At 27.9% G+C, this 24,135-nt stretch overlaps 1 protein-coding gene across 1 annotated transcript; it reads right to left on the bottom strand.

Annotated features, from left to right (window-relative positions):
- Nucleotides 1-1,653: 1,653 nt before the first annotated feature.
- Nucleotides 1,654-24,104, bottom strand: l(3)72Dn (UTP4 small subunit processome component l(3)72Dn). The gene is made up of 18 exons (XM_043053720.3): nucleotides 23,799-24,104; nucleotides 22,597-22,651; nucleotides 21,383-21,502; nucleotides 21,208-21,279; nucleotides 18,928-19,012; nucleotides 17,431-17,599; nucleotides 16,406-16,481; nucleotides 16,277-16,324; nucleotides 15,282-15,438; nucleotides 13,684-13,754; nucleotides 13,524-13,602; nucleotides 8,011-8,150; nucleotides 7,738-7,933; nucleotides 7,128-7,234; nucleotides 5,096-5,191; nucleotides 4,057-4,227; nucleotides 1,914-2,003; nucleotides 1,654-1,814 (listed from the first exon to the last, which is right to left on the bottom strand). Exons 1-18 carry the CDS (start codon nucleotides 23,897-23,899, stop codon nucleotides 1,701-1,703), a joined length of 1,947 nt encoding a protein of 648 aa, XP_042909654.2. The 5' UTR covers nucleotides 23,900-24,104; the 3' UTR covers nucleotides 1,654-1,700.
- Between the last annotated feature and the right edge of the window lie 31 nt (nucleotides 24,105-24,135).

Here is a 24,135-nt window from a genome sequence, read left to right as displayed (position 1 = left end):
TGGTAAAAGAACAAGAGGAAGACCCAGACTTACCATCCAGGGCATGTTTTGGGGCGAATTAAAAGAATGTAGAATATCTGGTTAGGAGGAAGCAAGATCTATTGCTAGAGACAGGAGGTGTTGGAGGGATATACTAGAGGCCTAAGTGCCCAAGGCACGTAGAGGATAAGTAAGTAATGATAAAATGATCGGCAGACCGCCCGGAACCGGATTCCGGGTGGAATCGTCGTTAGACAGACGCGCCAAGAGAGACTGAGCCATTATGTCATATTTAAAATTAGGAAAACCACATAAAGAGAGAAAGTTAAGGAAAACAATCAGATCTTACTAGGAGTTTTTGTTATTTTAGTCTACAAAATCGTGCCATGGACACAATTCATCATTCTGACAAAACTTTATTTCTGTAGAATGATTTTATATTATCTTTAAAAATCTTTATATTATCTTTTATCTGTTCCTTATTTAGAAATAGCGAGGGAATAAATTAGTGTATAGAAAGAAGAAAAGAATGAAGTAATCAATGAGTGAATTCGCAAATCTTAAAAATTAAATTGGTAAATAAATTTGTTGGGGAATTCGCGTATTAGATTTATAAGTCAATTTATAAGCAAATAAAAAGTTTATTGACTTATAATAGAGTGGGAACAATGCCTCATTTAAAATAATAATAATTAAAGACTATGATATTAATAAAAAATTAATTGCTAACAAGTTGAATATAATATAAAGTAATTTTATTAGATATTTCATTATGTTCTGCGGAGGCAAAGACAAATAAACTTTAAAGGACAGGTTAAAAAATTGTTTCCAAATATCGAAAGTAAATACCTAAATTTTCCGATTCACAATTTTTTTTTTAAAATTAAATTTCCCTCTCTATGTGCTAAACTAAACAAATATGTGCGTATATATATAAATAAAGTCAGAATTAGATTAATTATATTTTTTTAATTGAGATTGATGAAAGTAAAGACTGCTTGTTCGCATTGGCGACTATGTTGCCATTATAAAGTCTAAGAATATTAAAAAAATAATTGGCTAGCAAAAGCATGAATAAAAATAAAAATGATAAAATTAGAAGACTTTTTGTAGAACAACGGAAAGTTGTTGGCTTTTTTAGATATTAGTTTTGTTTTGGAATTTGAGTTTTCATATTTTCTAGTTTGCTTTATAATATTTAAACTATCCGGTTATGGGGACTTCATATTTGTTACTGTTTGGGTTGCTTGCGTTTTTTTTAATAAGAAACAGAAGTGTTATATATATAGCTTGATACACCATTGGTTGTAAAGCATTAATCTCCATAATCCTCAAGCAAGCACATCAAGCAAGAACCCTATACATTTTAACAGGTGTTGCTAAATTAATTAAAGAAAAAAGAAGGGCAGTAGAAATGCATTTTGCTTAGGAAACCAGAAATTTTCTCCCTAAACTAAAAAAATTAATTACAAAATTCTTCAACAGATGGAACTGACAAGGAGAAAAAAAAAACATTTTTAAAATAACAGCTATTTGTAGCAGTTTAAATAGTCTGACGTGCAAAATAAAACATTTTGGAGATACCGGGTAATAACTACTCCATATTAAGGATTATTATCATATGATGAATTATAATTAATAACTAATTTTCTAAATCCATAAACTACTCACAAATTAAAAAAGAATAAAACAAATTTATTAAAACTATTATTTTATTTACACTATGTTCCATACACCTTCTTCCAAATGGGAGGTGGCAGCGAATTCAGAATATGGCCGGATGGCATTTGTACGAAGATTATCTCATCTTTAAATGTATGTATACTTGATATGTGCTAGAAAAGAATAAAAATAAATTAGATCTATAGGTCACAACAAAATGTACAATATCTTGCAAAAATAAAAATCTAACAGGGAATAAAAATTAAACTCACCTCGTATTTTGTTATAGTTTTAAAACTACCATCAGTTAATGCTGTCTCTGACTTTTCAGATTGCTTAATTCGCTTTTTAGCAGGTGTCACCTGTAAACAAATCAAAAGTTATTATATACCTGCAAATATACAATTGAAGGGCTTAGTATTGTAAAGTGTCTCTTTCACCCCCAAGGAAACCTTCTTAGTTCTAGAAATATTGGAAATTTTTTTTTTTTTACTCCAACAACATCATGCTCTTAAATTTGAAAAATTATTATCAAAATACTACTTGTTCCCCCCCCCACTAAGATCCTAAATTTAAATAATTTCTCTATTCAATAGTAGTTGGAAAAGATATGCCAAAAGTAAGCCAGGAAGTTTTTGTTTTAATTTGTAAAAACTTTGAAGTAATATAATGTGTATCTCAAATTCGGTATACGTTTTATTCTTATGTATTTCAGTTGAGTAGGTATGCTAATTTAACGTAGTAGGTTAAGAATTTAATGTAGGTATAATAATCATATTAAAGAATACTCTTCAGACTTTTACCCAAACACTTTGGTAAATCCCAGGTTTAAAGGTAAAATCTAGGATTGACCAGAGTTCAGGCTTTTACAGTAGCATATAAGTATACTTTCCAGCTGAACTTGTAATATTTTCATTTCGTTTTAATACTATTTTTAATGTCAAGTCCAACATCATTTATGATTAAAAAAACTTCATGGGTAGTTTTAAACTCACAAAATTTTATGAAAATCAGGGGATTGACTTATAAATAATAAAGTTGGGCATTCCTCATGTTGATCAAGAAATATTGATGCATTAGACATAATGAGATAGATATAAATTACTTTGTATCAATTATACCCTTTCAATTTTGGAATTATATTCGATTTACTTGGCATTTTCTTTCATATTTCTTTTTATATAAAGCTTTTTTTAAAGAAACAATACTTTAAATTATAGTCAGAAAAAATTAAGGATACAAAAAGCTTAGATAATTCATTCATGAATATTTTGAAATACATACTACACTAAAAACTTTTAAAAAACATGAAGTTACAAATTGAAGGATTCCATAACGTCGTCAGGGTCGGATTCAATATCGTTAGTATACTGATCTCACTTTGCAATGAATTCTTTCTGCTACTTATCTATTTCCTCATCTGAGTCTGACAAAAAATCATCTTTCTCCAAAATCAAAATTTTATACTCAAAAGATTTTGAAATATCGTTTGAATACAAATTTTGCCAACCTTCAAGTGACCTCACAAAGGGTAAGATAAACCTGATTAGCTGGTTGCTTCATAGCATTTGTTAATGCATCTTCATTTCATGTTGGACCTCATAGCACCTTTTTTTGAGGACAAATGTATCATATCCAGAAAGAACAAAGTAAATATTTTTAACTTGAAAAAATTTTGCGCACATAATTCCCCCCCCCCCCCTTCTTTTTAATTTTTAGAAATTTTCCTTTTCGTTTCTCTTTAAGAAGTGGGCTTATACAACAGATATACCCGAAATTTGCTATCTCATAATAAAAAAATAGGCCGAGTTAGACACCGGGATATACAGTATATGCTCCAGTTTTTTTTAGCGGGGGGGGGGGGGATATCAATTTAAAAATAGATATGAATGCTTGAAATAACATAGCATGTTTTCTTAAAATCTGCTTATAATAGGTATGAGTGATTGAAAGTAATTTTGATATTTCAAAATGGAAGAGTACTGCATATGTAAAATAAAGATGAATGTTGCAGAAATACAAACAAATTTAATTTAAATAGTGCTCAAGTAATTAAAATTTTTTGAAAAAACTAATGCACATTTAACCATATAAGTAAACAGATCCTAAAAAAAAAAATGTGTAAATAACAATAATAATGAAAAGAAATACTTCAATAACAATAATAATTGCAAGGAATGACTAACAATAAACATATAAAATATAGATTAAAAAATAATGCATGTTTAAATCTTGTGATTTTTCATTTTGAGAGTAGTTAAATAAAAACAGGAAAAATGAGATAAAACAAAATTAAGTTATTTAAAAAGAGATAACATGTAAAATAAAGGCATACATGTACCTAAAAAACATTTATCTATATATTTAAAAAATATTTATCTTCATTCAAATTGAATAAATTTATTATAAAAATACCTGTTGAGTCTTATCAATCACATAGATTGCACTTCCATCTAATAGAAACAGTTTATCTGAAGAGATGCACATTGAGGTAATAGGATAAAGAGTAGCTTCTTTTAAATCTTGGAGCATACTTGACTTGCTCCATGGTGTGTAAGCTAGTTTTAGAAAATTATATTCTACTACCTAGAATAAAGAAAAAAAATTATATTTATCAAACAAGTTCTCAGTAATTTAAAACTGCAAAGTAAGAAATATATAGTTAAGCATATGTTTTAATGATGAATACATTAAAATTTAAATAGATCCTTGACATTTGAAATTTAACATGGGAGGGGGATTCGGGTCATAATCTTACTATTAGACCATGTATATAGCAAACATACTAAATTTATTCACATAAAACATTATCTAATGATACAAAGAGTGATCATTTCATAGATTCATTAGGATTAGTTTAAGCCAATTTTTTGCTTTAGGGTTTCCAATTTTTTTTCTTCACAAAATCAATGACCAGATCGGTTTTGCAATAAAATGATTTTATATGAAATTAATATTATTTACTACTTTGCACCTCAGAAGCAATTCAGTAACCAATGCCCAAATACAAAAATGAATGATGAGATCAATCTTGTAATCGAATGATTTCATTTTAAAATAATATTATTTACTACTTTGCACTTCATATTATAGATGTAGAATATTATTAGAATATAGCCCAATAAATTAGAACGTAACCCAAATTCAAAAATGAATGACCATAGGAGTTTTGCAACCCAATGATCTGATTTAAAATTAATACTGTTACACCTTTGCATACGTCATGAAATCAATAATTGCTACTATGAACTTAAAACTTTTTACATCTATAATATGTAGTAGCTACTTTATTTCAAGATTATTAGCGATTATTAAAATGTAAATTAAGGTTGCATTGCATCCTAGTTTATGTTGGAATCCATACATCCATAATAATTATAAAGAGTGTGCTAATTTTATTAGCTATATTTTTAACAGAGTTAATGTTACATTAAGAAATACATAATATATTTACCTTTCGGTCAGTATAGGCAACGATTAAATTCTCTGATGAAGGTTCAAATATTAAAGCTGAAGGTTGGCATTTGTAATGAGGTAAATGACAATGTACCTGAAAGCATTAAATTTATACATAAGTATATGAAATAATTTTACTTGTAATCTTGTAAATAAATGCAAAAATTATTGATAAAATTATATTTTTTAAGCCCATAACTATTATTTAATAAAACGTTATATATTTCGTAACAATACTGTTTCTAATGCAGCACTCTCTTCAAATTAAACATTAGCATTAAAAGAAAAAAAAGTATAACTAAATTTTAACATATTTAATTAAAAAAATAAAATAAAAAATATTATTTTTATTTTTTTATATTATAAAAAAAAAATCCCAGCTCACATGTTTTTTTTTCTTTAAAAAGAAATCTTTGAGTTTCATTGAGTTTTTGAAGAAAAATAAGCACTTAATAATGTTTTATTTTTTTCCGGTAACATTTAAAATTTTTCTCCCAATTCCATAATGCGATAACAGGATTTGCTAGTAAAAAAATTAAATATTTGGTAACATTTATAACTTGTTTTGAGGCAATTAACCATTTTTTGGAAGGTTTTAGATCACTACATTATTTTTATTTTTTAAAAGACAAATAGTTAGTTACATACAATATTAAAATCCCTCTATTAACCCCTTCCTTCTCTCTCTCGTGAAAATGACGGGGTGACGTTTCGCCCTCTATTTCTTACTCCTGTAAAATTTCCAGGCTGGAGCGTTTAGTAATAACACGCCAATAAAAATAAAACCAATTAATTTCTTTTGCCCGGAAAACATATTATTTCTCATTTTACAAACCAGATAGCAGTACCAGGATATATTTAAGGTAATTGTAGATAGTTAATTTATTTTAAACTAGATGTCAGCACTAATCAAATACGTGTATTTGGGAAAATAGGCACTTTCATGACCGTTTTCTTGAAAATTAACCGATCGTTAATGGGTTAAAAGATCCCTAAATATTTTATGACATTAACAGAGGTTTAGTCTCAGAGTCTATTGAAATAAAATTTAAACTAAATAATTTTTTTCAGATAATAATTTTTTTCTTAATATGCAACTTAGAATTAAATTCTTATTTAACTTCATATATATTTAACCTTATATAGTACTTTAAGTTCTTATTTACTATAAAATCAGTTGACTATATTTAAGATTGTTTAGTGAAAAGTCATGAAAAGTTAACTTTTAATAAGAGTTTAACACTTATTATTTTTATTGCATGTTTTGACTGGAAACAGTTTTATATAAAGCTTATTATAAAAGTAACTATAACTTATTAACTGCAAAATGGTTACGCCATGTGCAGTTTTCATTATGTTTTTCTATAAAATGTTATATAATACAGTAATATTAAGAAATATTTCATAATAAAAGAACACCACTTTTAGTTTTAAACCTTTAAATAATATATTAACCTATACATATTTTAAATTTTACATTGAAGACAATTAAAGAAATCTAGATTTTAGTTATTTAAGGAACCATACCATATTTCTAGACAATAGGAATGTGCAAACAGAAAGGAAAAACTGTTTTAGACCTTTTTATTCATATGTTAAATTGAGAAGCAAAAACATTTTGGATATTTGTTCCTATAAATTACCAATACATGAAAGATTTTGGTTCAAAAATTATAAATTTTCTTATGCATAGCTGCATTTTTAAAATTATATAACTTTATATACAAATATTCACTGCAACGAGTTTGATTAGTGTTAAACTAACCCTAACAAATGCCTGGATTCCAGTTTCTTTTTAATGCTGGGCTCAATTTTGCAATCTATGCTAGCTATCAAATAAATTTATTGGAGCTATTCAAAATCCATACTATAAATCTAGATTTAAATTTCAGCCGGTGAGAAACAGGGATATAAGTAATCGAAACAATCCAGAATCAATTTTTGCTTAGAGTGTAAAATGTTCTAAAATAAGTCTTGAATAAAAATTAAGTGAGTGTAGTTACAACAACAATAATTATTGAAAAACTTACCGCCAAATTTGTTAAACTATAGACAATAACATTTCCTTCATGACTACCACAAGCTAGATAAGCATCATCACTACTCAGAGCCATTAAATGAATCTGACCAACAGAATCTATTAAGAAAATATAAACATTAAATTCAAAACAAACTAAGGCAATAACAACCTACACGAATGACATTTTGATGTGTTCTCACCACAATGCTATAATAAAAAGTATATTAATAGAATATCAATAGTATATTAATAGAATTAATAAATCTAATTTTGCACCTGATTGTCTTTAAAAATGAAGATACATTATTTTATACTTTTAAAAATCTTCTTAGATTAGTTAAAATTTTATTGAAAAATTATTTCACAAAAAAGGAGCCCAACAAAATTTGATGAAAAATTATAGAAATGAATAAATTTAAATATAAATGCACTTTTAGAAAATCCTTTGTTTTCATGTTTGAACTTGCAATACAAAAACAACATTACAAATTTTAAAATCCACACAGAAGGCTTACTCCTATTTTAATCATCAATGCATTTAATTGCTCAGAAAGAAAACTATAGAATAGAATCAAATACACTTTTTAACTAAAAAAAGGTTTCATAAACAGTTTTCATACCTGTCAATGTTAATGTGGCTGCAATTTTAGCAGATCCAAGACAACAATCTAATATAGTTACTGTGTTATCTACTAAACAAAACAATTTAGTTGAATCTTTATTAAATAAAAGACTTCTCACAGAGGGTAGATCAGCAGGTAGTTCAACTTTAGACAAACTTTCTTCTGATAGAATTTTCTCATCACTACCTTGATTCTAAAAATTAAAGACATGTTGAGTCATTTTGATTATTGACATTCATTGTAAAAAAACATAATGAATAAGATTTTTACCAATTCAAGACAGAATAATCGTAGTTTAAGAGCAGTTGAATAAGCTATGAACTTTGCATTTGATGACACACTACTGCATAAAATAGATTCATCTTCTGTAGGTGCGATTCTAAGTAAATTAAATGGATCCTTTTCCTCACCTAAAACAATATTAAATAATAATATTAAATCACAAGTAAGAAAATAACTAAAAGGGAATTCAAAGATAATCAAGATTAACATAAAATATGAACTGTCCAATCAAGCTTACAGTTTCATCAAAACAAAAACAATTGCAACAAGACATTGCTTATTAAAGACTAATCTTTTACAAGTATATGCTATGATTCAGAATTTAGAAAAAGATGTCATTATGCAGCAAAATTCTTCACTATAAAGGAGTATCACATAAAATAAAAGTTATACTGATTAGTTAGAAAATGTAAGTCAAACAAAATATGAAAAACACAGCAACTCGTTTAAATGACTTGTCAACTATCACATTGTTTTATTAATTATTTTCCTTAAATTTTAATAATAAGAAAACATTGAAAAATACCTTTGAAAAAGTTAATGTATAAGTAAACAATTTTATAAGTCAAAGTTAACATTTGAACTTTCAGAAAACTAGTTATTTATTTTTTATGATGTCATCAACGCAAGTTCTATTGGCAAGTTTAAAAGAGGGCAGATTGGGCTTATGTGACAAAATGGCTTTAAAGCATTGGAAGAAAATAGAAGTGCAATGAAGACATATAAAGCACAATGAGGATAGCATAAAAGCTTCAACATCAAGATGACACAAAATTTAAGTGGTGTGAGAAATAAAATGGAAAAGCAGATGGCTGACAGCTCTACAAATTATGAGAGTTTAACATTGAACTCAGAAAAAAAAATCTTTAATAGAACATAAATGTCTTAGGTTTGAAAAGGCGCAAGCATCAAATATTAAATGAAGCGACAAGTCGATGGGTCAGTATGTTTACTGCTAATGTTACAAAAGGATTGGAATTCAGTTAGATTAGCATGAATAGACTTCTACTTATAATTAAGAGTAAGAACCTTTCCAGGGTTCCCACTCTATGATGAGATTGAAATTCAAGGACTTTCCAGGACTTTTCAAGGACCTCAACAAAATTTTCAAGGACCTTAATCTAAGACCAATTTTAAAAATTATTCTCTTCTATTTTACTAGAAGCAACAATGCTTGTTATGGCAATAATTAATTTCAAATATAATACCTAAATGCTTTGCCTATATAGAGAGAAGAGAGTATATGTATTATGGACTAAAATTTATATTTTTTTAAAAACAACCCTACTGGTTTTACATATTAATTCACAAAATCATTTTCAGCACAATCTATAACTATTGGTAATGAGGTGTTAATGGTGAAATCCTTTAATCCTGTGTATTTCCATGTGAAGGCTGCATGAAAGACAGAGCTAAATCTTAGGTATTCCACATTCCATGACTATTCCATAACCCCCTCCTCTCCTCTATTAAACATCGTTTCTGAAATTATTCATCCATAATTTACACAACCTTCTCTAAATGTTATGCAGCAACAATTCTTTCTGAAAATAAAAATTAGAAGGAACATATCCCATTTTCACCATGTTTAAAAGCATTATTCGTTATGTGTAATCCACAACTGCCAATGAAAATGACCTGGTGGGAATATTTCTCTTTTAATTCACACTGAAGCTTCTAATAGAATTTTCAATTGACATAGGGTCCATCCATGGATAATTGAAGTATTTTAGAGAGCTTTTAACCATCATTCATGCATTTGTAAAAAGAGGACAAAATATTTTCTGCAGTTCCATGACCCATAAATTGGGAGGTAAGATACTTAGTGCAAACTTTATTATCAATTCCTTACCATAATGTCCTTCTGCTTAGATTGTAGAGACTGATTTAACGTCTCATCAAAGAGTACAGTGTAGCAATCAGCATTCTTCAGCTTATTTATAAGAATCCCTTTGAAGTATAGTGCCAATCCAAAGGAACCCAAATAGGCTTACTTTGTGGCACTACAAAAAAATTGTCTCGCTATACAGCTATCAGCAAACATTTTGGAGAACAATTTACTAATCCCTTCACAGGAGTTACATGAATAATTACTAGTGATGCACTTCAGACTCCAGAGAATTTCAGCATCAAGCACATTCCTTTTGACCAGATAAGAAGACAATGTTACCTCGGCCACTAAAGTTTCTGTTTCACATGGGGCACACGATGTTGAAGGAGTATTTACACCAGATGAATTAGATGTTCATGTCTTTGGAAAAAGAGAACTCAGGGCATGAGACTGCTTTTTTGTTTTACCTTTCTTTGATGTGTGATTTCAGAGCAGATTCTTCCATTTTCGCGATATCGATCTCTTTCATGCATAATCGGCACTTGGCTCTGAACTTCTTTTCGGGCATCGATAAAATCCATTCTCCATAAGCTTGATTATCCATCCATTGGGGATTAAAATAGCACTTCCCAGGCATAACTAGTCTAAACTACATAACACAAATACGAAGCCGTGCCTTTGCGAATACGCTTTAGAATAAAGTTTTGAAATGACGCAAACGTAAGGACAAGTGCGGATGGTAAAACGGCAAATTTATTGAAAACTACAAGGTACATATTGTTACGAAATTCGAGAGTATTCCAGTTTCGATAAGAAAAAAGAAGATCTAAGCATATGCGACAGAAGATGAAGTGGAGTCTCGCCCCGAACGCATTGATTGTCTGCTGTGCTCCACGCGCTTGGCAGACACCAAGACGCTAGGGCCGGTTAGAAACGGTGACGTTAAAAACCACGTGAGAGAGCTCGGGAACAAAACAGAAAGATCCGCGGATGTTTTATAAAAAGAGCCGCCGGCAGTATTGGACAAATTCAAGGACCTATCAAGTTTTTCAAGGACCTAAGATGTTTTTCAAGCACTTTCAAGGACCTAAATTTAGCAAAAAAAAATTTCAAGGACTTTCAAGGACTCTCAAGGACCGTGGGAACCCTGCTTTCATAACAACGGCATGAACAAAGCATTTCTATGTTATGATTGATTCAATTTAGGGTTTCATAGCATCAAAACTGAAACAGTACTAAAATAGAAACAAAAGACATTAACCAAATCAAATGGTATTATAAATTAAACTCGATGATAAAAAATAAATAATGACTTAGGCTCAAGGAATACAGATGCTATGCAACCAAGAAAAAAAGAGCCCCGAGGGGTTTGGTGTTTAGCAGCAGCAACTTTTATTTATTTCAACACTCTAAATTTTACACTTTTGAAACAAAAGAATCCACAAATAGTAGTAAGCAAAAATCAAGTCTTTCAATGAAGCTAAAACTAAATTAATGAAAATCGGTATTTTTGTAACTAAATATATTAATTTGGTGCAAGTTTAGAGCAATTTTGTGAAAATGTTTAGCAGGGAGCATTGCACTGAGAAAATGTAAAAGGTAAGCGATTTTGAAAAGTAGTACCTGGTATGGTGTATACTGAAAAAGCAATCGAACACTTTTAGTATTGTAGTTGTACAAAACAATGAGCATAAGTATTAATACATTTCAAAAATGCAAAATTTCTTTTTATATCGTGTCCATGGACAATTAAATGGCTTCGTGTGCCTTCAAAACTGCATCCACAAGCTCCAATACATCATTACTGTAGAGGATCTCACGAAGTACTGAAGCCAGTGGCACCATACCCAGTTGTAAAACATATGGGGTAAGGGCTTGGCGCTCGAGAATGTGATCCGGGGTAAGTTGGATATCGGTGCACTTCTTGCACGGAATATAAGTTTTTATTTTGCCGGGAAGAATTTTCATCCCTTTAAAGTGGTTTGTTCTTAGTCTTGTAATTGTTGATGTTAAGATTCTGGAACAATCAAAGTCAGTAATGAGGGGTTTCCTGAAGGACTGGGGCAGAAGTCTGTGTCTTGCAACTGCATTTGCATCTGCAAGCGTGATGGTGGTGCAAGGTTGGTCGGCACCTCTGCCTTCCTTAGCCAAGAAGTCCGCACACTCATTTTCACGGTCGCCGGTATCCATTGCAGCAAGCAGGATTTCCCATTGCCGTGCAAGCCTTCAAGTAGGACATTTATAGCAGAGGTGACGCTGGTTTCACCGTTGTCGATTGCCTCTAAGGCCACTTTTGAGTCAGAGAAGATTACCAATCCCTTAGTTGATCTAAAATCTCCTGATTGGTCATATAAAATGTGAGTGCCTCCGTAATCGCTTGAAATTCACTGGTAAAGTTTGAAGCAATTAAGCCTGTGTTGATTTTATGCATATATTTATTTCCATTTGGAAGAAGGAAGAGGATGCCAGCACCTCCTTTGTTGAGGGATTTATCAGATGAGTCGTCCGTATATACAATTGCTAAGCTACCCTGGGAGAACTTCTCTATCGTCTCAAGGCGTTTTTGTCTTAGTGTAAGTGGGTCTTCTTATTTCGAGCATGGTTGTAGGAGGTTCAGACTAATCTTTGTTTCCTTTGGTGGCTTTCTGGGAAAAAGAGGCTCCTGCAAAAAGTCCAGAGTAGAATATTCCAACTTTATTTGGCTCCTGATGTCTCTATCAACTTGGAGCGTTGAAGATCTTTTAAGCTTTTTCGTATCTTTCCAGTCGTTGGACACTCTGGTGGAGACACAATCATTATTGAAGAAATTTAGTTTGTTGGTGAACTTAATAGTGGCGAGATTACGCCTGCACTCCAGAGGAGGCAGACCACACTCCTGTTCCGCTTTTTCGTTGCTAGTTGAAGAAACTGCGCCAATAATAATTTTTGCTGCACGATGTTGAACTGAATCTAATTTTAGTTTGGAAGTAGCGGAAGCCGGAGACCAGATTGGGGCAGCATATTCAAGTACTGGTCTAATAATGGAGCATTATGCACTTTTTAGGGTTCTCGGTGTTGATCCCCAAGAAGTTCCGCAGAGTTTTCTAAGTAAGTTTAATTTTTCAAGCGCTTTGCAAATAAATGTAAATAAATAATTGAAATAATCCTACCAATTTTTACACTCCCGTAGTGGCATATAAGAATCTACAAGTATTAAGTTAAAAAAAAAAAAAAAACTGATTCACATGCCAATTTTCCACAGCTCAACATGTTCTTGGCACTGACGAAGAATACAGAATGCTTCAACAACAATAGAAGCATACTGTACATGTAACTTCGTTGAAAATTAGTATTCTTGTAAATAAATATATTAATTTGGTGCAAGTTTAGAGCAATTTGTGAAAATGTTTAGTATGGAGCATTGCTCTGAGAAAATGGAAAAGGTAAGCAATTCTGAAAAATAGTACCTGTTATAGTGTATGCTGAAAACATAATCACGCCTTTTTAGAGTATTGTAGTTGTATAAAATAATGAGCATAATTATTAATACATTCAAAAATGTAAAGAAATAAATGAATTAATCCTACCAATTTTTACACCCCTGTAGTGGCTGGCATAAAAGAATTTACACAAGTATTAAATTACAAAAAAAAAAAAAAAAAAAAAAAAAAAAAATACTGATTTACTTTACCAATTTTCCACAACTCAACATGTTCTTGGTACTGAAGAAGAATACAGGATGCTTCAACAGCAACAGAAGCATATGTTTTCTAAAATAGAAACATACTATATTTATTTCAATAATGGTTTTACGTTAAGCATTTTGTAATTTGAAATGCTTGTAGTCTTACCTGGCAATAAGGATAGAATGTTAGGACTGTTTTAGGTGGATATTTAGTGCAGACCAGGTTACAGTCATCACCTATAAAGCAATCACGCTTTTAAACAAAAAATGTACACAACAGAAGAATATTTTGAAAGTTTTATAGTTATTAAATTTAAGTTGTAACTAATTATAAAATATTACAGGAGTCACTAAAATATGCTAAAAACTAAAAGTTTAGTTCAGTTCATGTAGGAGACATTTAATTTTTAACTTTGTAGACTGAGGTCCTACTTTTCAAAATTTTGTTAAATATAAATTACACATTTCATGAAGTTGTGAATAGTGTTTTATCGAAATAAAATATTAAGGCAAAAAGTAACTTTTTAATCCTTTAACAGTTTAAATGTCAAGGACAATATATATAGTGGTTTAAATAACACCTCCACAACACCTGCTACGAAGGGAAGGGGGTCACGAGGTTTGAGGATGCACTCGCCAGAAAAAATAACACTTAGGGTTTAAATAAAAATGCTTTTATTTATAAAATATTTTTTATTTCACTTTATAAATAATATTAACCTCTATTTTAACTTTGAATATATTTACTATATATAATGAGTTATTTTCTTCTATTATTAAAAAAATTTGTTTTAATATAATAAGTGTATACAGTGTTTTAATTTAGTACCTTAATTCTACCTTTTCCCTGCAATTACTATTTTCATAAATTAAAATAAAATTAATGATTGTAAATATTCAAATAGCTCTCCATCACAGTGTTTTTATCTCATATTATAATTTTGTATGGTAAGTCTAGAATAAGGTACAATTATAAATATTGCATAGGGACACACCTAAATCCATGTATGCTACTGAAAACATGCATTGAATAATATCTCAGAAAATTGATTTATGAGAAGGAAAGAAAACTGGGCATTCCATGAAATGAGTTCAGGGTTAACAAAGGTAAATTATATATAATCGTACATACAAGTTAAAGGTAGATTTGTATATACTTTACAATAATTACTACATTGAATCAGATCTTAGGCATAGTGGGAAGGGGGTCACATTTTATTTTCAGAAAACTGTTTGCTTATTTTAAATGTGTTAAGTATATCTGCATATTTACTTTTTATATGTATGCATATTTATAAATATATGTATGAAATTTAAAACAGTCAAACAAAAATATGAAATTTAAAACAGTCAAACAAAAAGTGTGTCCCCTCAGGCTATGTCTATGCAGGAGATAATTATTATAATTATAGAATTACTACAATTAGAGACTATAATATAGTCTCTAAATGTAGTAATTCTCAGATAAATTATAGTAACTTCTGGATTAATAGCCAAGATTTAAATAAAAGTAATATTTTAAGTTTATTTAACTTTAAAACTTTTTAAAGAATTTTATAACGCAAGGAAACTTAATATTAAACATTTATTTACGAAAACTTATTTTTATTTATATAAAAACTTATTTTTTATTAAATAATTGTCAAATTCAATAATTTTTCCTCCCTTTTATATTCTAGATAGTAAGTGAATACTTCAGTTCTATTCTAATATGCAGAAACTATAAATGTTAGCAATTTATGACTCATGGCTATTTCAAATTACCTCCTGAAACCAATAGATTCCCCACTAATTGCAAGCTCCGAACATCATGTGTATGCACAAGCCTTTGAACACTTTTCATCCATAAGCCATTAGATTGAGATTTCAAGTAATTCATTATGATAGGTTCCACACCACTAGCATATATCTCTTTTTCATTCTAAAGAATTTATAGAAATAAATAAAAACAGAGCAGATGAAATACAATTTGTTCTATACACAAAGAGGACACAAAAATTCCTTAAAAATATTTTCTAGCAGGTGTTTCGAATAAAAAAATAATAATTATTTTTCTGCTTGTCTAAATAATGCTAGAAATTAAGTTTTAATAATTCAGACAAATTTTTTTATAGTTTTAATTCTTTAAAACATTTTATAATTCAACTAGGAGGAATTAAACTTTAACATTTTAAAATGTTTTTATTGATCATTCCACCTTATTATTAAAGAAATTTAAATGAAGCTTTTAACTAATTGATATTTATAATGAAACTCAAACTAGATGTTCCCAGAGACAAAGGGAAGAAAAGAGTGACAACATATTTAAACCTTTTAGGTTCCCCTAATATTTATGCATGAGTGGGAAATAGAAGTGGTTAAAAACTATTCTACAGATTCCAAATTATTCTAGAGACTAGCTGTAAATCTAATTTATATTAAGATTTTACTAGATAGCAAGGATAATTATTTGAATTTATAATGAATCAAAGTAAACAAAATATGAAACAGACATTTCTAAATATTTATTTTGATTAACATATTTTCAATACTTGTAGAGTTGCTACCAAATGTAGTACTTTTTTTTATTTTTTATTCATTCATACTGGAATTAAGTTCAAACAAAATCATACAGAACAGCTCATTTAAACAAAATGGTTCACCAGTACTTAAAATTGTCTCTAAAATATATATAAATTAAACATTTGGTTAAATTATTTAATCCAATTGTTGCATGAAGAAATTTTTTTCTAATTACATTATTAATTAAAATTGCTTACCTTGCTTACAGCAATAGCTAAAATATCACCCTTTTTGGAACCAGCACTCTAGAAAGAAAGGGAAAATATAATAAAATCTTCGTATTAATACGAGTACCAATTCAAACAATATAAATAAAATCAACATACTGAGATTAGAGTTCCTGTGTTACCATCCCAAAAACACAACTTGCCACTAGAATCTCCACTGACAAGGGTCATGTCTCTACAAAAACATTTAAACTAAGTTATTAATCATGTAAAAACGTAAATGTATATATTTGAATTTTCATTTTAATGATACTGAATTAATAATTAATTGAATTCATTAATAATTAATATTACTGAACGATATTTTCAATTACTCTCCACTTAAAAAAGGATGAAATATGCAGCTGCCTTATTTGGTAAACTTAAGGTCGATTTATAGCATGGATGTGTTTATTTAATTTTCACTATATAGATTCATAGTCATATTTATCACATATTTAGGGTACTATGGAATTAATAGCACCATTACATTATATTTTTCCTAATTTAAGGTGACTACAATTTGAATAACTTCTGCATTTTGAATATATTTCCCTGTAATGATTAGATTAAATTTTTTTTTTCAATTGAGGTTTACTTTGTTTTAAATAAAAATAAAACTTATTACTTCTATTTAAGAATTTTTCACAATATTTTGATTTTATATTAAACATGGTGTTAGATAGTAAGCAAAAAAAAAAAAAAAAAAAAAAAATGTAGTACTGTTTGTTACAATTATAGAGTAAATATTAAAGTCTTACATAATGCTTCTTCCATAATGCACAAATTCTTAAGATTGAAAAAAAATTATAAAATAATTTTGAAAGTAGCACTGTAATCAAGAGCATAACATGAAAAAGGATGTTTAGTTTAGGCATTAAAAAAGTAAAACATTCTTTTTGAAAACTATAAAATAGCTAAAAGCTTTTGTTTTGATTTTATAAAATATTGAATAACACTGTTAATGATACACATGAAAAAATCATTATCGACACAAATTTGCTACTACTATGGAAAAAAAGAAAAATAAAGCTATGACAAACTTATTTGCATTTTGCATAAAAATATTAATGATCATTACAACTTAATTATGAGAATTTGGTGTCTGGAAGAATTGTAATATCTGAACAGAATTAAGTAAATACCTCAAAATAGCAATGCACCAAACAACTGTTGGGGTATTTTTTGCTGCTCTACTTAACATGATGCGATTGATCACATGACCAGTATAAACATCCCATGTTCTTATAGCATCAAGAGAACCAGTAGCAATGACAAGCCCATCTTTATGCCAGCTTAGACAAAGAATAGCACCTAAAATATTTATAAATAATCTACAGGATTTACATTTTAAATAGCTTTAATCAAAAATCAGGTAAAAAAAATAATAAAAATACAATAATATAATTATAATACACTTCACAGTAACATGATCGATATATCTATAGTATTAATAAAAGGAATTCCAGCTTAAAAATTTAAAGTTTAAAAAAAGATACACTTTAAATAATAAGAATTATTTTGTTGTAAACTATTTTACTTATTACATACAAATTTTTCATAGAACTAAAATAAAATAAAAAAATAATTTACTTTCTAAAAAGATAATACTAAAAAATAAGGCAAAAATAAATCAATAGTTTAAAAAACAGTGCCTGATGTTCTTTTTTCAATAGATCATTTAAAATGAACGTTTCTAATATAAAGATTTTAACAAATTTTAATTAAATGATCCCGTTTCAGAAAATAAGTTTAATTTTCTATAAAGTGATATATTTTTATGACATTTTTCAATGTTTTTACAGTAAAAAGAAGGGATGTTACAGTAAAACCTAAATATTAAAATTCTGTAATTTTGTGGATTAGATTCTACAAATTTTCTGTAACTTTCAAATAAAAAACACTATGGTATAATTATTGTATTTATTAATAATAAGACAATAAATGTAAAATGATTATGAAAAATATTGAATAATGAGTAATGTAATAATTATATAAAAATTTACATTATGGATAAATATAATTATTCACAATTTTTTTTAGCACATGAAATAGTAGTAAAAGGTTTTTTGTGTGGATATTACATAAAAAATATTTGTGAATAAAATGTAACATAATTTAATTATTAAGATTGTTACAACATATTGCAAACCTAAGTTTAAGGAAGTATGAACTATGGAAACAAGTACTCGTGGGCACAGGGCAGTTATAGAAATGATGCCATTTCTGATGAAAAAAAAAATGTTGGAACACAGAAACAGAAATTTTCTTATGTATTCTACATTTAAAATGATGTAAGATTTTGCTTCTTTGATTAGAGCGAGAGGTCAAGCTAGGTGCTTTATTTTAAATCTAGTTTGGTTCTTTTTTAAAAATGTAGAATATTTCTCTTAATCAAGTATACTAAAATTTAAAATGTTTTTGGTAAGGACAGAGGTATATATTAACTTTTAAAAGGCTTTATTATTTCTTTAAAGGACTTTGGTCAAATAATTATCAATGTTAGCTTGTTACATTTCATTAAATCTTAGTTTGTTTCATTCATTTTCCTCTTACTACTGTTTAATCTGCTACACCCCTACTTCGGTTGAGTTCAGGGTGGGTGCCTAAGCTGATATTTTATGGTAATTTAAATCTCTTACCCTCTTGATTATCAAATTTTCTGTCAAAATAAATTTCTTCAGATGATACATCAAGTAAATTCAAATGACCATCTTCATTGCCTACCTATTTAAAAGAAATACAATAAAATATCATACAGAAAAAGTAAATAATATTTGTTTAACACTGAAGCGATAAATTGGGACAATTTGGCCCCTCACCTCTTTTGTTGCTCTGTGATTCAAAAAATTACTTATTCAAAGTTTTGAGTATTTCTGACATTTCATGATTTGATAAAATTTAAGTGCTTATTTAAACATTCATTTGTAATACTTTTAGAAATGGACACATAGAACCTTATATCTAGAATGGCAGGCCTAAGGTATATGATAACTGTCAAAATACCTTAGGCCTAAGATATTTTGACAGTTATCATATAACGTCACGAAGGTTTTGGTATACCCTTTGGTAAGTATGAAGTATCCCAGTTTTATTAAAAAATATACATATATATTTCAACATATGTATGATGATTACTATTCATAGAGAAAAGCAAACTCAATTATCTGAGAAAATCATATATAAGTATAATTGAAATGTTAGTGCTCTTTCAAATCAAATATTTTAGTGAACCAAATCAAAAAACCATAGAATTTTGATTATCAAGTTTATTACAGGCTTTCATTAAATTAATTATGATTATATTTTAAGAGTTTAGATGTCTAATTGATTTATGCATCAACAATATGGGAAGGGCACACTAGCTCTTTAAGTCTTTCTAGGTATGCAGCATCTATTATATATAGAGTGAAAATAAAATATATTAAAAAAAAAAAGCATTAGTTACAAAAAAAACAACAACCTCAGACACATGTTTTTGAGGATTATATCTACAAAGAACATAATTGCACAATTACAATTATCAACTGTGTACTCATAAGTATAGATGCAAAATACCCAGGTAAATACTGAATATTGCCTTTCAATATTATGTATTATATTGAAAATTCTATGATCATGTTTTTCTTTTAGGTTTTACAAAAATATATATATTTAATGTACAATTAAGTTTTGCTTACAATGTCAATGGTTAATTAGTTATTTACCGAAAAGAAAAATTCCTTTGTTTGAACATTTAAACTATTGAAATCGAAGTATTTTAGTTTTTATTTCAGAGTAGATGTGGTTTAATCATCCGGAAGTTCATATTTCAATTCACAAGTCTCAATATTTGTGGTTTCAAATCCAACATCAAAACTAGGAAAGTTTTGCCAAAAATTTATTTTTAAATTGTAAAATTTTTTCAGATTTTAAATAATTTATTTTAGAAAATTTAACGCATGAAACTTTCGCTCATACGAATAATATGTAATCCTTGAATCCATATATATCTGAATGATAATGCCTAATATTTTAATTTAAATTTGTTGTAAATTTTTGAGTTATTATTTAGTTAATTCTAATTGATTAAACAATAACAAGCTTAATAATTACAAGACTTTCAATATTTTTGCATGTTACGTTTTAATATGTTTCTGCTCCTTCCTCTAAAAAAACTATTCCTGAGGAGGGGGGGTACTCTTCATTTTTCTACATTTAAAATTAGATGCACAAAATACTTAACTGATTGACTAAGTCTAATGAACTTATTGAATAATTCTAAACAAAGATTTGCATACATTATTTATTATATCAAATATAATAAATAAATAAAATATATATCAAGTTTTACTACAACTAATTTTTTAGAAAAATTTAATAACAAAACTGAAATTTAATAATACTTACAGGAATGGAAAAAAAGTATTTATTAATTTTCTTTTAGTGATTTAAATACATAAAATTGATTCGAAAAGTTTGCAAAATAATTAATATAAAAATTAAATTTAAAAATTTAATATTTTTTGGGCCGTAAATGAAATTTTAAGATTTCACTACAATATTATGTTTAGTTTTATGTTAATAGTTTATAATTATGTTAATAGTGTTATGCTACAGTTTTTTTTCTGAATAAGATTTGAAACTTTTAGTTTCAGTTTACTTGTATTAAATTTATAAACTATATAGAAATCAACAAATTTCAGAAATTTTAAACCTGTTCCCTGTGCTTATTCATTTAGTCTATTTCATCCAGTTTATACTTTATGATAATGCATAAAACAAAACTTTTTACATTACTTTTTCAATGAGACAATGTAGCTCCTCTACTGAGAATTTATATTTTTTCTGAAATTGATATATTGATGTGGGTGGCGTAAATACCCACTGGGTATTTACACGACCCACATTTATAATCACAAGATTAAGAAAACATAATTTACTGCTAAATGAGTCCTTTTTTCATTGACAGCCATGCACCATATAGGACATCCAGAAGTTACAAGAAGTTGATTCTAAAAATAATATAAATTTTCAAATTACAAAAAAAATTTCAAATTAGCAATCTTAATTTAATTTACAAATTTTAAAATTTAGTTTGAACGAAAATAAATTTACTTTTGATTGTAGATCATTCATATCATACTCTAAGACATAGCCATGCAGCCCACCAGAAAACAAACGACCATTACACCAAGACAAAGCTTCCACTGAAATACTGTCATCTCCTTGAATTACCTAAAAGAAGAAGAAAAAATCTTGAAGCATTTAAAACAGTGCAATACATTTCATACTAAATAAAACATGATACATACAAATATATACTTTTATTTATAAAATTTAAACCTAAAATGGATAATAGAATTGTTTAAAATTCACAACATGATGTTAGAATTTCAGATATAAAACAAAGCGACTTCTAAAAATAGAAGATAATAATTATGGACCAAAAAGAAAAAAAAAAGAAGAAAAGATTATGATTAGAGATAAAAAGGAGAAGAAAAAAGATTATGATTACACTGTTGATCGAATTTAATATGAGTCCTCCTTATGATGACCAATTTCTAAAGTGTTTACAGTTACGCTATTTTAATATTGCCAATGCTATATTAATGCAATAAGAATCCAATTTCAATTTTATTTTGTTTCTGTTAAGAAAATCATTATAAAAACACATTATAAAAACACATCTTAAACTCAAGATGTTTAAACAATTTCAAAAATGTTTTTCATGCATTTTTCATCATGAAAGCCTTATCTTTTGTTAAAAATTATCATATGTCAAAAACTTGATAACTCTGATTGCAATAGAAAGATAATATTTAAAGTAATGAAAATGTGGGAAAATAAGCAAAGAATTGAATAGGTTAACAAGCTTTTGAAAATCGAAGGTATTGTCCGTTTTTAATCACAATTTATATTCCATCTCTTGCCTGATCTTTACATCATCAGCTAATATTTTAGAATTTATTAATCAATTAAAATAGTTGATAAGTTTTCCTGTAAAGCTTACATATAGATAAAATAACCGCATCTACTCTGTGTATATCTAACAAATTTCAGCCTGAAAATTGCAGTACTTGGTGTGCTCTATTCAGATGAGAGACTAAATTATTTGCCTAAATGAAAAAATGCATTAACAGGTCACATGATAAAAAATTCCTATTTCAAAATTTACTTCTTAAATTACATAAACATTTTACTATCAATATGCTACAAATGTATATGAGGTATCATACAATTTTCATTCTACATACAATAAGATAAATTTTACACTGTAAGATCTGAATGAAGTAAAAGCACAAGTACTGATAGAAATTGAAAAACATTACCTTTTCCAGATATGGGGTTTCTTTCATATCCCAGATTTCAATTGCATAATCAGCTCTAAAAAAAAAAAAAAAAAATTTAATATCAATTTAGATTACAAATTTAAAATTTTTATAAAAATTTAAAGCGACTAGAATGTATAATTTCTTTTTCTTCATATTTTGCTAATGTATAAGCAAATATTTTAAATTCATTTTTCAGTTTTTGAAAAGAGATGCGAATTTCAAATTTTTGTCAATCTAATGGTTGCTTCTAAATGTATAAAAAAATTTGATAAAATAAAATGTATTTTAAAGGATTAATATTCTGGCACAAGAACGCACTCCAAAGTAATTATGTCATCGAAATCATAATTTTTCACTGTTTTAACTAAATAGTCTTAAAACTAGATATTATGCATGGCAGTTTAATTTGCAGTCATTGAGTCACATTTAGTTTAGTTTAACATTTGATTTTGTTTCATTTATAAGTGGAAAAGAAAAAAAAAACAAATATGGAACAGAACAAATTAGTTTAAACTGATCAGTTTAATTTAAGCATCATTGAAATGAAAATGAATTGTTATAAACGTTGACTTATGTTACTCTAAATTGAACAGTTTGATGCAATTTAATAGAAATGCCTTTTTATAATTCAACCAATACACTGTTTATTAATGTATATAAACAGTTTTAAATTTCGTTAGATCACTAGTATTTTACTAACACTATTTCATAAAATTAACTGTAAAATGAAATAAATACACTGTTTATTGATATATAGATATATATACAGTTTTAAATTTTGATAGATCACTGGTATTTCACTAACACTATTTCATAAAATGAACTGTAAAATGAAATAAATAATGAATCATAGTTTAGATCTAAAGATGAAGATAGGTTTCAAAAATTATTATTTAAAAAATTTCTAACTCTCAGAAGCTCTGTAACTGTTCTACGTGTGGAACATATTTGGCGAACCGCTGCTGTGAAGCATAACAATGCAGCTGACCGATACAATTTATCATAAAACCATTATAATAAGAGAAAGGAAACAATTTTAAAAACTCTATTTATAAAAGCATTTCTAAATAAAATACTTTTATCAGTTCGATTCAACGAGTTCTATTATGGATACAAGCATGCTAACAAGAGAAAAATATATTTTGATATACATAAACAAAATAGAAAATAATATGTTAACAAAGATTTGAAAATATTACCTCAGTACAGCTAAACGATATATAGACTCATCGTAACACAAGCATCGGACAGCCTTAGGTGTAGGCTCAAAGAAATTTATGCGATGTAATCTCATTCGCATATTTAAAAAAGATAAATTTCCCTAAAAAGCAAAATGTTAGCAGGACGTTTATTTCGTCAAAAGAACAAGCATGTGTTGATTTATTAATCGGAACAACAAGATTGTGTATAGTTAATATTTTTAAAATTAAGCTAGTTTTATAAAACAACCCAACATCAACAAACAAAAACGTGTTTTAATGTTTTGTTGCCAGAAACTAAAGAAACACTTCTTCTAAATCGTTGTAGCAGGCATTT

The sequence above is a fragment of the Parasteatoda tepidariorum genome, chromosome 8 (assembly GCF_982258835.1).
Source record: "Parasteatoda tepidariorum strain Cologne lab strain chromosome 8, Ptep-v5.0, whole genome shotgun sequence".
Lineage (NCBI taxonomy): Eukaryota > Metazoa > Arthropoda > Arachnida > Araneae > Theridiidae > Parasteatoda > Parasteatoda tepidariorum.
Note: the sequence above shows the minus strand (reverse complement) of the source record. Positions and strands in the feature narration are given on the sequence as shown.